At 44.8% G+C, this 13285-nt stretch overlaps 1 protein-coding gene across 1 annotated transcript; it reads left to right on the forward strand.

The window, feature by feature from the left end:
• The first annotated feature begins 2491 nt into the window (after positions 1–2491).
• Positions 2492–12695, forward strand: LOC141117405 (protein S100-A6-like). Its single transcript, XM_073610260.1, has 4 exons — positions 2492–2555; positions 2635–2712; positions 11646–11789; positions 12478–12695. The coding sequence occupies exons 1-4, from the start codon at positions 2553–2555 to the stop codon at positions 12643–12645; spliced, it is 393 nt and encodes a 130-aa protein (XP_073466361.1). The 5' UTR covers positions 2492–2552; the 3' UTR covers positions 12646–12695.
• The last annotated feature ends 590 nt before the right edge of the window (positions 12696–13285 follow it).

The following is a 13285-nucleotide window of genomic DNA, read 5'->3' on the forward strand; positions in this document are numbered from 1 at the left end:
TCTACCGAGATGTGCCATATGATGCAGCCACCACACTCCAGGTAAAACCCAGATGTGGCTGCCGGCTAGGGATGAGTTTCGAGTTTGAGCCAAACTCATGTTTGAGTTAAACATCGGCTGTTCGCCAGTTCGCCGAACAGCGATCAATTTGGGGTGTTCGAGGCTAATTCGAAAGCCGCGGAACACCCTTTAAAAGTCTATGGGAGAAATCAAAAGTGCTAATTGTAAAGGCTTATATGCATGGTATTGTTATAAAAAGTGTTTGGGGACCTGGTCCTGCCCCAGGGGACATGGATCAGTGCAAGAAAAAGTTTTAAAAAGGCTATTTTTTCGGGAGCAGTGATTTTAATAATGCTTAAAGTCAAATAATAAAAGTGTAATATTCCTTTAAATGTTGTACCTGGGGGTGTCTATAGTATGCCTGTAAAAGTGCACATGTTTCCCGTGTTTAGAACAGTCTGACAGCAAAATGACATTTCAAAGGAAAAAAGTCATTTAAAACTACTCGCGGCTATGAATGAATTGCCAGTCCGACAATACACATAGAAGTACATTGATGAAAATGGCATGGGATTTCCCCACAGAGGAACCCCGAACCAAAATTGAAAAAATAATGGCGTGGGGGTCCCCCTAAATTCCATACCAGGCCCTTCAAGATGAAGATGGAGGTAGAAACCGAAGGAAGATAGAAGAAAGAAGATGGAAAGAAGCATTTAAATAAAGGAATTGTCAAAAACTGTCTCTTGTCATTTTTAACATTTTTGACAGTTTTTTTGTGAAATGGTAGGGGTACTTTTGTACCCCCTTACCATTTCACATGGGGGGGCGGGATCTGGGGGTCCCCTTGTTAAAGGGGGCTTCCAGATTCTGATAAGCCCCACCGCCCGCAGACCCCCACAACCATCAGCCAAGGGTTGTGGGGATGAGGCCCTTGTCCTCATCAACATGGGAACAAGGTGCTTTGGGGGGCTACCCCAAAGCACCCTCCCAATGTTGAGGGCATGTGGCCTGGTACGGTTCAGGAGGGGAGGGGGGCGCTCTATCATCCCCCCTTTTTCCGCAGCCTGCCAGGTTGCGTGCTCGGATAAGGGTCTGGTATGGATTTTTGGGGGGACCCCATGCCAATTTTTTTTTAATTTTGGCACGGGGTTCCTCTTAAAATTCATACCAGACCTGAAGGGTCTGGTATGGAATTTAGGGGGACCCCCACGCCAGTTTTTTTTAAATTTTGGTTCGAGGTTCCCCTGCGGGGAAATCCCATGCAGTTTTTATCAATGAACTTTTATGTGTATTGTCGGACCGGCAATTTGTTAATAGCCGCGAGTAGTTTTAAATGACTTTTTTTTCCTTTGAAATGTCATTTTGCTGTCAGACTGTTCTAAACACGGGAAACATGCGCCCCTTTACAGGTATACTATAGACACCCCCCAGGTACGAAATTTAAAGAGATATTACACTTTTATTGTTTGACTTTAAGCATTATTAAAATCACTGCTCCCAAAAAAATGGCAGTTTTTAAAAGGTTTTTTGCATTGATACATGTCCCCTGGGGCAGGACCCGGGTCCCCAAACACTTTTTAGGACAATACCATGCAAATTAGCCTTTAAAATTAGCACTTTTGATTTTGAACGTTCGAGTACCATAGACTTCAATGGGGTTCTAACGTTCGTGCAAGGTTTTGGTCTGTTCGCAAGTTCTGGTGCGAACCGGGGGGTGTTCGGCTCATCCTTACTGCCGGCAAAAGAAAAGACACCAACACTGGGACACAAGCCAACTGGAAGTCAATCGACCCAAACCAAGCTCTCTTATTCTCCTGCTTGTTCTGTAGACCATGGTGTTTAGATGAGCTGTTCGGGCCAAGCATCAGTTCAGCCCCAAACATCGCACTTTCGGGTGTTTGCATGTTCTAATGCAATGCAATGTTGCACAGTGCATTTTTAACAGCTCTGATTGGCTGAAGCAATTCCCCTGACCAGCGGTCAGGTGCAAGGCTTTGCCTAGTCAGGGCAAAGAGCACTGTGAGAGCTCTGATTGGGCAAAGTTATGACTTTGTCCAATCATGGCTCAGTGCTCATAGTCTCACCCCACACTATAAAAGGTTCCTTCCCGTGGAGATAGAGCTGGGCTCAGTGGTGAGAAGAATGTTTTAGCAAGCTAGTTAGTCCCCTTTCACACTACCGCGACTCCAAAGTCACGCAATTTTGCCACGATTTTAGGGAATGCCTGTGTAACTCGCATCAAAGTCTGACCAAAGTAGCGCAGGGACTACTTTGAAATCGGCACGACTTGAAGTCATACTAATATGAATGGTTGTCATTGGAAATCATGGGGAACGACTTGTCATGTGACTTTGCAGTCCCAAGTTGCAGGACAAGTCATTGGAGTGTGGATCACCTGTATAGAGGTATCAGTACAGAGCTGGGTGTGTCCACACAAGGAATATAATACACATAAAGGGGGTGGGGAGAGGAGGGTCTGACCAGATTTCAGTTCATATAAAAGTCTCCTCACACCTGTACCCAGCATAGTGTGTGCCGTCACATCGATCACCATGGTAAGTTATATTACCTATAGAGAGTTTATATTACCCGTCCTCACCCATCATCATTGTGTTCTCTTCTCCCCATCCCCAGACTGCAATCCTCAAACCCACCAACAAAATGTTCTGTCTTCTGATCTTTCTGAGTCTCTTCTCTGCCTACAGCACCAAGGTGAGTACCTACCTTTCCTCATTACCAGGGTGAGTACCTACCTTTCCTCATTACCAGGGTGAGTACCTACCTTTCCTCATTATACAGGGAGAGTACCTACCTTTCCTCATTACCAGGGTGAGTACCTACCTCTCCTTATTATTCAGTGGGAGCACCTACCTTTCCTCACTACCAGGGGGATTACCTACCTTTCCTCATTATACAGGGGGAGTACCTATCTCTCCTCATTACCAGGGGGAATACCTACCTTTCCTCATTACAAGGATGAGTACCTACCTTTCCTCATTACCAGGGGAAGTACCAACATCTCACTACCAGGGGGGGTACCCACCTCGCCTCATTGTAGTGATATAGTATAGTGGGTAGATAATTCATTAGTAGTTATTATAATGATGATGTAAGTTATCTTTCCGCAGCAACCCAATTCTTCCAGAGAGATGAACTTTATTTAATAGACAAATACAAGTGCAGCGCAAAAAGAAAAAGAAAATGAAAAGTCCATATAATAAAACATGTATTCAATTCCTCTTGTCACGGGCAGGCTGATCCCTTTTCATAACGCATCAGATGTCATATGCTTAATCATAAAGGCGCGCTTACCAGAAAAGGTGGACCCCTTAATTACAGGAGGTCAAACAGGCCTGGGTAAATAAATGGTGAACAGCTATGCTGGATCTCATCTGCAATGGTCAGTCCTCAGTTGTCCTGGGATGGGTCCATAACTGTCTTTGCAGAGAAATGATCCGCAAAGGCTTGAAGATTCTTTGATCGATAGCTCTCTCAGGTTTGGCTTCCTAAGTCCCAGGCCAAGAGCTCTTAGGAAGCCAAACCTGAGAGAGGTATCGATCGAAGAATCTTCAAGCCTTCGTGGATCATTTCTCTGCAAAGACAGTTATGGACCCATCCCAGGACAACTGAGGACTGACCATTGCAGATGAGATCCAGCATAGCTGTTCACCATTTATTTACCCAGGTCTGTTTGACCCCCTGTAATTAAGGGGTCCACCTTTTCTGGTAAGCGCACCTTTATGATTACACATATGACATCTGATGCGTTATGAAAAGGGATCAGCCTGCCCGTGACAAGAGGAATTGAATACATGTTTTATTATATGGACTTTTCATTTTCTTTTTGCGCTGCACTTGTATTTGTCTATTATGTGATATTCAGGTTGGTGAATCCTTTAGTGTCCAGCTTGCATCCAAAATTACGTTTAGTTTGCCCTTTGTTTATTAGATGAACTTTATTGACTTCCAACACAGAACAAAGTCTTGTAACAGATGACAAAATCCAACAGAGTAAATATGACAACGTTAGTAAATATCCGAGCCTTCAGAGTCCCATGTTTCCTAGACCTGTGCCTTCATAATCACAGACCCCCAGTGAATAGACTGAACGCCATGTTATATTCACTATAAACTGAATGGATGAGCAATTTGATTGGCCGTTTCCATTTAGGCCTTTGATCTGCTTCTGTCTTTCAGAGTGACAGACAATGACCCCTCGCCGTAAACAGCTGTCCTCATAAACTGCCCTCATTTGTATTCTTGTATATTAACATCAACCAGTATTTGTGTAATTAGATTAACAGATACCAATGTGGCCTGCCTAGAATGGACTTGTCCTAGAATGTCTACATATAACACCATATATAAAATACATATATATATATATACATATAACACCATATATAAAATACATATATATATACATATAACACCATATATAAAATACATATACATTTTCTAATAATATATTTTTTCTAATAAAATTGCTAAAGAATGTCAGGAGCCTTGGTGGAGACCCAATAACACTTTTACTCACCCGCTATTGAGAACTCTGTCCATGATTTTTGTGTTTATTCAATTTATATTAATATGTTTTTTGTTTGGTTTATATTGTTGTGGTAGAAGAAAACTAAGAACAATCCAGAAAAATAAGGAAAGCATAGAGATGGCTTCAATCTTAAGAGCCAGGGATGTCTGAGCAGTTTGGTTGTGAATCAATTCTGATTTGAACCGATCCAAGTGGGGATATATGTAGTGTGTTTTGTATATGTATATATATAGATATATGTATGTATATCTATATATATATTGCTTTTTTTCAGGGGGAACTAGTGGAACTCAGTTCCACCACCTCTGGCTCAGACCCTTAGGGGGGGCTGCTGACCACAATCACTTGTAAACATAGAAGTCCAGTTTCTGTATTTACAAGTGACAGCTCTGCACTCTGTGTGTAACCCCCCTGAACTCTGCACTCTGTATGTAATGCAATCCTGATATTTAATGCCCCTTTAGGAGTAGGACCCTCCTACTGTGAAATTTGACTGACCACACCCACTATTTGATGTGATTTGGAGGGTGTGAGTGGGGTGGAGGGGTTTTGTGGGGTCGTGGTTGAGTTCCAGCACCTATTGTTTGAGAAAAAAAGCCCTGTCTATATATATATATCTATATATCTATATATATATAGATATATATCTATATATATATAGATATATAGATATATATATATATAGACAGGGCTATATATATATATAGATATCTCTATATATCTCTCTATATATAACGTATATACTCGAGTATAAGCCAAATTTTTCAGCACATTTTTTTGTGCTGAAAATTCCCCCCTCGGCTTATACTCGAGTCAAGCACTTTTCTGCAGCAGAGAATGACATTTTCCGAACCGACTTTGGGGCCCTGTATCCCGTATACTTGGTGCTAGGAACCCACAATTTGGTGTGTAAACCCAGTGAAACTAGCACTACAACATATCCAAAGCTGGGGTTCCTAGCACCAAGTGGCCCCAAGATACGGGGCCCCAAAGTCGGTTCGGAAAATGTCATTCTCTGCTGCTGAAAAGTGCTTGATATTTTCCAAACCAAATTTGGTACCCCGTATCTCGGGATCACTTGGTGCTAGGAACCCCAGCTTTAGATATGTTGTAGTGCTAGTTCCACTGGGTTTGCATTCCAAATTTGGGGTTCCTAGCACCAAGTGGGCCCGAAATACGGGGCCCCCAAATTCAGTCAACTGTGTCCATCTGCAGCTATGTCATTTTGGGACCCGTTGGGTCCAGAGACCCCAAATTTTGTCAGCAGCTAGGGGGGCATCTAGGAACCCTTAACTACTGAGTTTGAAGATTGGGGGACCTATGGCTGCAAATGGGCATTGTTGACCCTCTTTTCCACTTACAGTAGCTGCGCACTTCTCACCCTCGTCTTATACTCGGGTCAATAAGTTCTCCCAGTTTTTTGTGGTAAAATGAGGTGCCTCGGCTTATATTCGGGTCGACTTATACTCGAGTATATACGGTATATATATATATATATATATATATATATATATATATATATATATATATATATATATATATGTGTGTATTTTATATATGGTGTTATATGTATATATATATATATATATATATGTATTTTATATATGGTGTTATATGTATATATATATGTATGTATTTTATATATGGTGTTATATGTATATATATATATGTATGTATTTTATATATGGTGTTATATGTATATATATATATGTATGTATTTTATATATGGTGTTATATGTATATATATATATATATATATATATATATATATATATATGTATTTTATATATGGTGTTATATGTATATATATATGTATTTTATATATGGTGTTATATGTATATATATATATGTATGTATTTTATATATGGTGTTATATGTATATATATATATGTATTTTATATATGGTGTTATATGTATATATATATATGTATTTTATATATGGTGTTATATGTATATATATATGTATTTTATATATGGTGTTATATGTATATATATATATATATGTATTTTATATATGGTGCTATAGGTATATATATATATATGTATGTATTTTATATATGGTGTTATATGTAGACATTCTAGGACAAGTCCATTCTAGGCAGGCCACATTGGTATCTGTTAATCTAATTACACAAATACTCGTTGATGTTAATATACAAGAATACAAATGAGGGCAGTTTATGAGGACAGCTGTTTACGGCGAGGGGTCATTGTCTGTCACTCTGAAAGACAGAAGCAGATCAAAGGCCTAAATGGAAAGGGCCAATCAAATTGCTCATCCATTCAGTGTATAGTGAATATAACATGGCGTTCAGTCTATTCACTGGGGGTCTGTGATTATGAAGGCACAGGTCTAGGAAACATGGGACTCTGAAGGCTCGGATATTTACTAACGTTGTCATATTTACTCTGTTGGATTTTGTCATCTGTTACAAGACTTTGTTCTGTGTTGGAAGTCAATAAAGTTCATCTCTCTGGAAGAATTGGGTTGCTGCGGAAAGATTACTTACATCATCATTATAATAACTACTAATTAATTATCTCCCCACTATACTATATCACTACAATCTTCATCAAACACAAAACACAGCGCCCTGCCCCTCCTCCACTCTGCACAGGCATAATCATGGACACACAATCCTGCCAATCGCTCATGTTCATGCCGGCTGTGGTTTTCCTGGCCACCTCCTAGTCAGGGTGACCTGCACAGGTGGGCAAATGGGGGTCAGTTGTCTCAGACAAAGGACAGGGGGCTGCTGAGAGAACAGAAAATAAGGAGACTTCTCAAGACTTTGGAGACTTCCTGGTCACAGGTGTGAGATGACCTATTGAAGACGGATCTGAGGAAGGAGAATACAATACAATACAATAATAAAAAAACTACAAAATAAAAATATTGACAATAATAATAATAATAATAATTATATAATATTAAACATAATATTGATAATAATGCTATTAATATTACAACATAATAAAATAAACAACAACACAATAATAATAAATAATATTACAATATTAATAATAATACAAATATTGATAATAATACAATAATAATACAATTTTGCACAGATGCAGATTAAAGATGTAACAAAATCCATGTATAGGGATCTCCGCCCTCCACTCATGTTATCCCCTCCCCCTCCCCACCCCCGCGGGGTCCTATAATACACACAATAGAGACATGAGATAATAATTGGGGGTCGGCGTCCCTTCCGCTATGTACAGAACACCGACACATCCACCGGAGAGCTTTGAATATTGAAATCTTTATTTAGTAGGAATGCAGCTCAGGCAGCCAATCAGAGCTCATCGTATGCTAGTCTGATCTCAGTGACCTGTGATTGGCTGAATAAATATTGTTGTTTATTGCCTGTTGAACGAGACAAACCATTCCAGACGATCGGGTGAAGATCTCACAGAAGGATCCGAATCTGCAGTAAATAGTGAAGCTTGAAATCTACAGACATCAATGCATAATGCTGACAAGCTAACATGTTTCAGGTGCTGGGGGCAGTGCGATGGGCAATGGGGAGTGTTACAGGAATCCAAATCTCACAGGGAGGCTCAGAGCTGCAGATAGTGGTGTCCCTCCCTCCCCCTTCAGCTACGCAGCACGCAGTGTAAATCACAAGACTGGCTGGACACAATTAGGAAAATGTTAGCCGTCCCCGGCTGCTGCAGAGGAGGCGGAGCAAGCAGACAGACACGCCCACCTAGAAACAACAGAGAAACAAGGCGGAGCCAAAGTCACTAAAAACAACCAATAAGATATTCATTACATTTTATTTGGCAACACAGAGCAGCTGATGGGTGGACCTGAAGCCCGACACCCCCCCAGACTTTGTGCCTGACACCCCCCAGACTTTGTGCAAGACACCCCCCCAGACTTTGTGCCTGACACCCCCCAGACTTTGTTCCAGACACCCCCCCAGACTTTGTGCCTGACACCCCCCCAGACTTTGTTCCAGACACCCCCCCAGACTTTGTGCCCGACACCCCCCCAGACTTTGTGCCCGACACTCCCCCAGACTTTGTTCCAGACACCCCCCCAGACTTTGTACCAGACACCCCCCAGACTTTGTGCAAGACACCCCCCCAGACTTTGTGCCTGACACCCCCCCAGACTTTGTGCCAGACACCCCCCAGACTTTGTGCCCGACACCCCCCCAGACTTTGTGCCTAACACCCCCCCAGACTTTGTGCCTGACACCCCCCCAGACTTTGTGCCCGACACCCCCCCAGACTTTGTGCCTGACACCCCCCCAGACTTTGTGCCTGACACCCCCCAGACTTTGTGCCTGACACCCCCCCAGACTTTGTGCCTGACACCCCCCAGACTTTGTGCCTGACACCCCCCAGACTTTGTGCCTAACACCCCCCCAGACTTTGTGCCTGACACCCCCCAGACTTTGTGCCGGACACTCCCCCCAGACTTTGTACCTAACACCCCCCCAGACTTTGTACCAGACACCCCCCAGACTTTGTACCAGACACCCCCCAGACTTTGTACCAGACACCCCCCAGACGTTGTGCCTGACACCCCCCCACACTTTGTGCCTGACACCCCCAGACTTTGTACCAAACACCCCCCTAAACTTTGTGCCAGACACTCCCCCCAGACTTTGTGCCAGACACTCCCCCCAGACTTTGTGCCAGACACCCCCCCAGACTTTGTACCAGACACCCCCCTACACATTGTGCCAGACACTCCCCCCAGACTTTGTACCAGACACCCCCCAGACTTTGTACCAGACACCCCCCCAGACTTTTTGCCTGACACCCCCCAGACTTTGTACCAGACACCCCCCAGACTTTGTGCCTGACACCCCCCAGACTTTGTACCAGACACCCCCCAGACTTTGTACCAGACACCCCCCAGACTTTGTGCCTGACACCCCCCAGACTTTGTACCAGACACCCCCCAGACTTTGTACCAGACACCCCCCCAGACTTTTTGCCTGACACCCCCCAGACTTTGTACCAGACACCCCCCAGACTTTGTGCCTGACACCCCCCAGACTTTGTACCAGACACCCCCCAGACTTTGTACCAGACACCCCCCAGACTTTGTGCCTGACACCCCCCAGACTTTGTACCAGACACCCCCCAGACTTTGTGCCTGAAACCCTCCAGACTTTGTACCAGACACCCCCTAAACTTTGTGCCAGACACCCCCCCAGACATTGTACCAGACCCCCCCAGACTTTGTGCCTGACACTCCCCCAGACTTTGTGCCTGACACTCCCCCAGACTTTGTGCCTGACACCCCCCAGACATTGTACCAGACCCCCCCAGACTTTCTGCCAGACATCCCACAAGACTTTGTGCCTGACACCCCCCCAGATTTTGTGCCTGACACCCCCCCAGACTTTGTGCCTGACACCCCCCAGACTTTGTGCCAGACACCCCCCAGACTTTGTGCCAGACACCCCCCCACACTTTGTGCCTGACACCCCCAGACTTTGTACCAGACACCCCCCTAAACTTTGTGCCAGACACTCCCCCCAGACTTTGTGCCAGACACCCCCCCAGACTTTGTACCAGACACCCCCCAGACTTTGTGCCAGACACCCCCCAGACATTGTACCACTAACCCCCTAGACTTTGTGACAGACACCCCCCAGAATTTGTGCCTGACACCCCCCAGACATTGTGCCAGAACCCCCCAGACTTTGTGCCTGACACCCCCCAGACTTTGTGCCACTAACCCCCTAGACTTTGTGACAGACACCCCCCAGAATTTGTGCCTGACACCCCCCAGACATTGTGCCAGAACCCCCCAGACTTTGTGCCTGACACCCCCCCAGACTTTGTGCCAGAAACCCCCTAGACTTTGTGCCAAACCCCCCCAAACTTTGTGCCTGACACTCCCCCAGACTTTGTACCAGACACCCCCCAGATTTTGTGCCCGACACCCCCCAGACTTTGTGCCAGAAACTCCCTCAGACTTTGTGCCTGACACCCCCCAGACTTTGTGCCAGAAACTCCCAAGACTTTGTGCCTGACACCTCCCCCAGACTTTGTACCAGGCACCCCCCACACTTTGTACCAGACACCCCCCAGACTTTGTACCAGACACCCCCCAGACTTTGTGCCCGACACCCCCCAGACTTTGTGCCTGACACCCCCCCAGACTTTGTGCCAGAAACCCCCCAGACATTGTGACAGACACCCCCCAGACTTTGTGCCTGACACTCCCCCAGACTTTGTGCCAAAAAACCCCCAGATTTTGTGCCCGACACCCCCCAGACTTTGTGCCAGACACTCCCCAAGACTTTGTGCCTGACACCTCCCAGACTTTGTACCAGACACCCCCCAGACTTTGTACCAGACACCCCCCAGACTTTGTGCCAGAAACCCCCCCAGACTTTGTGCCAGACTCCCCTCCAGACTTTGTGCCAGACTCCCCTCCAGACTTTGTGCCTGACACTCCCCAGACTTTGTGCCAGACACTCCCCTCCAGACTTTGTGCCTGACACTCCCCCAGACTTTTTGCCAGACACTCCCCCAGACTTTGTGCCCGACACCCCCCCAGACTTTGTGCCAGAAACCCCCCCAGACTTTGTGCCAGACTCCCCTCCAGACTTTGTGCCTGACACTCCCCAGACTTTGTGCCAGACACTCCCCTCCAGACTTTGTGCCAGACACTCCCCCAGACTTTTTGCCAGACACTCCCCCAGACTTTGTGCCCGACACCCCCCCAGACTTTGTGTCAGACACTCCCCCAGACTTTGTTCCTGACACACCCCAAGACTTTGTACCAGGGCCCAGCAGAGCAGAGGAAGCTCCATTGCTTTTGTGTTTTATGATACTCGGAGGGATAAAATGACAATTGATGAAGAGGAGTCCGGCTGGTAGTGAGATCGGGGAGCGATATGAACTCTAATGGGGGAGGGGCTCTGCTGTGCTGATCTGTAACATTATTATTTACAATTATTATTAATAATAATAGTAAATAATGATAATAGTTGGGAGTAACCCCGCCCTCTCCCAGTAACCCCGCCCTCTGTCTCTCTCCCCCCGGCCTCACTGTGGGAGGGGTAGGTGATCTCGGTGGATCTCGTTGGGATCTCTCATTTTCTTCTCTCTCCAGGATAATAATCTGAAGGTGGAGGAAATCCTGGTCCAGTTGGTGGAGAAATTTGAAAGTTACGCCCCTAAGTGTAGCGAAGAGAAGGAAATGTTGAGCACCAAAGAAATGTCTGACCTCATCACAGCAGAATTCCCAATACTCAATGTAAGTGACACCTATTGGTGGGGACACCCCAGAGGGCAGCCAATCCCATCCTTACATTTGTCTCATGTGATTACTGACTCAAATATGGAGAATAGACATTCACTGAAAGCTGTGGGAGTGTCACTGAGAAAAAAACCTCCCCATTGTGGGAGGGGCAGAGACACAAACTACTGCAGGAAATCTCCCCATTGTGGGAGGGGCAGAGACACAAACTACTGTGGAAATCTTCCCATTGTGGGAGGAGCAGAGAAACAAACTACTGCAGGAAATCTCCCCATTGTGGGAGGGGCAGAGACACAAACTACTGGGGGGAATCTCCCCATTGTGGGAGGGGCAGAGACACAAACTACTGGGGGGAATCTCACCATTGTGGGAGGAGCAGAGACACAAACTACTGCAGGAAATCTCCCCATTTTGGGAGGAGCAGAGACACAAACTACTGCAGGAAATCTCCCCATTGTGGGAGGGGCAGAGACACAAACTACTGCAGGAAATCTCCTCATTGTGGGAGGAGCAGAGACACAAACTACTGCAGGAAATCTCCCCATTGTGGGAGGGGCAGAGACACAAACTACTGCAGGAAATCCCCCCATTGTGGGAGGGGCAAAGACAGAAACTACTGCAGGCAAATCTTATTTAAAAAGAAAATACATTTAAAATGAAAATGTGTCCTTATTTTGTTTTACAGGTAAAAGGGGATGATTATTTCCTGAAGGAAATCATCAGTGATATGGATGTTAACAAGGATAAGAAGGTGACCTTCGAGGAATTCATGCGTTTCTTGGCTCCTGTTGCCTTTTCCATAAAGGACATAATAGTGAATGATGGGCTCAGGGGGAGGGGCAATATTTGCTGAATTCAGCGATTGTGAAATCTTTCAATAAATGTAACATCTTTTGGATATGACGTTCGTCTCATCTGCAGTATTTGTGCTAAAAATATTGTTTAGCTCGTCACATCTGGTCATCTTCCTACAAATGATTTTATTGATTGATTTCTCTGACTTCATATAAAAGAGTGGAAATAGCTATCAACTCACAGAAACCAATCAGAAACAAGAACCATAAATGGATCTCTGCAGACAAAAGAAATTATGATTTAGTATTGTTCCATATTCTAAGAACCAGAAATCAGGCTGACAGTGGGAGGGCTCTGCTCTATGAAATAATCATATTACAGCACTTTACATGGCTGCCTAATCCTAACATGTTACAGGTACTGGGAGCTGTAATGGCTGCAGCAAGAGTTGTACCCTCTGTTTGTCACATAAGTTCTCAGCTGTATTATATAAACCCTAAAACAATTCAATGCAGCAACAGCGCCCTCTGCTGTCTACTTTATATAAAACCTTACATTGGTACAAAGCTACAACATCGCCCTCTGCTGTTCTACTTTATATAAAACCTTACATTGGTACAAAGCTACAACATCGCCCTCTGCTGTTCTACTTTATATAAAACCTTACATTGAAAATGGAGGTGAGGGTTGGTGCTGCG

The sequence above is a fragment of the Aquarana catesbeiana genome, linkage group LG13 (assembly GCF_042186555.1).
Source record: "Aquarana catesbeiana isolate 2022-GZ linkage group LG13, ASM4218655v1, whole genome shotgun sequence".
In the NCBI taxonomy this organism is placed as follows: domain Eukaryota; kingdom Metazoa; phylum Chordata; class Amphibia; order Anura; family Ranidae; genus Aquarana; species Aquarana catesbeiana.

Excerpts from the sequence above, each read along its gene's own strand:
- LOC141117405 (XM_073610260.1), top strand. Across the intron at positions 2,713-11,645 it reads TCTCTGCCTACAGCACCAAG|GATAATAATCTGAAGGTGGA; the intron begins GTGAGTACCTAC and ends TTCTCTCTCCAG. Across the intron at positions 11,790-12,477 it reads CAGAATTCCCAATACTCAAT|GTAAAAGGGGATGATTATTT; the intron begins GTAAGTGACACC and ends TTTGTTTTACAG.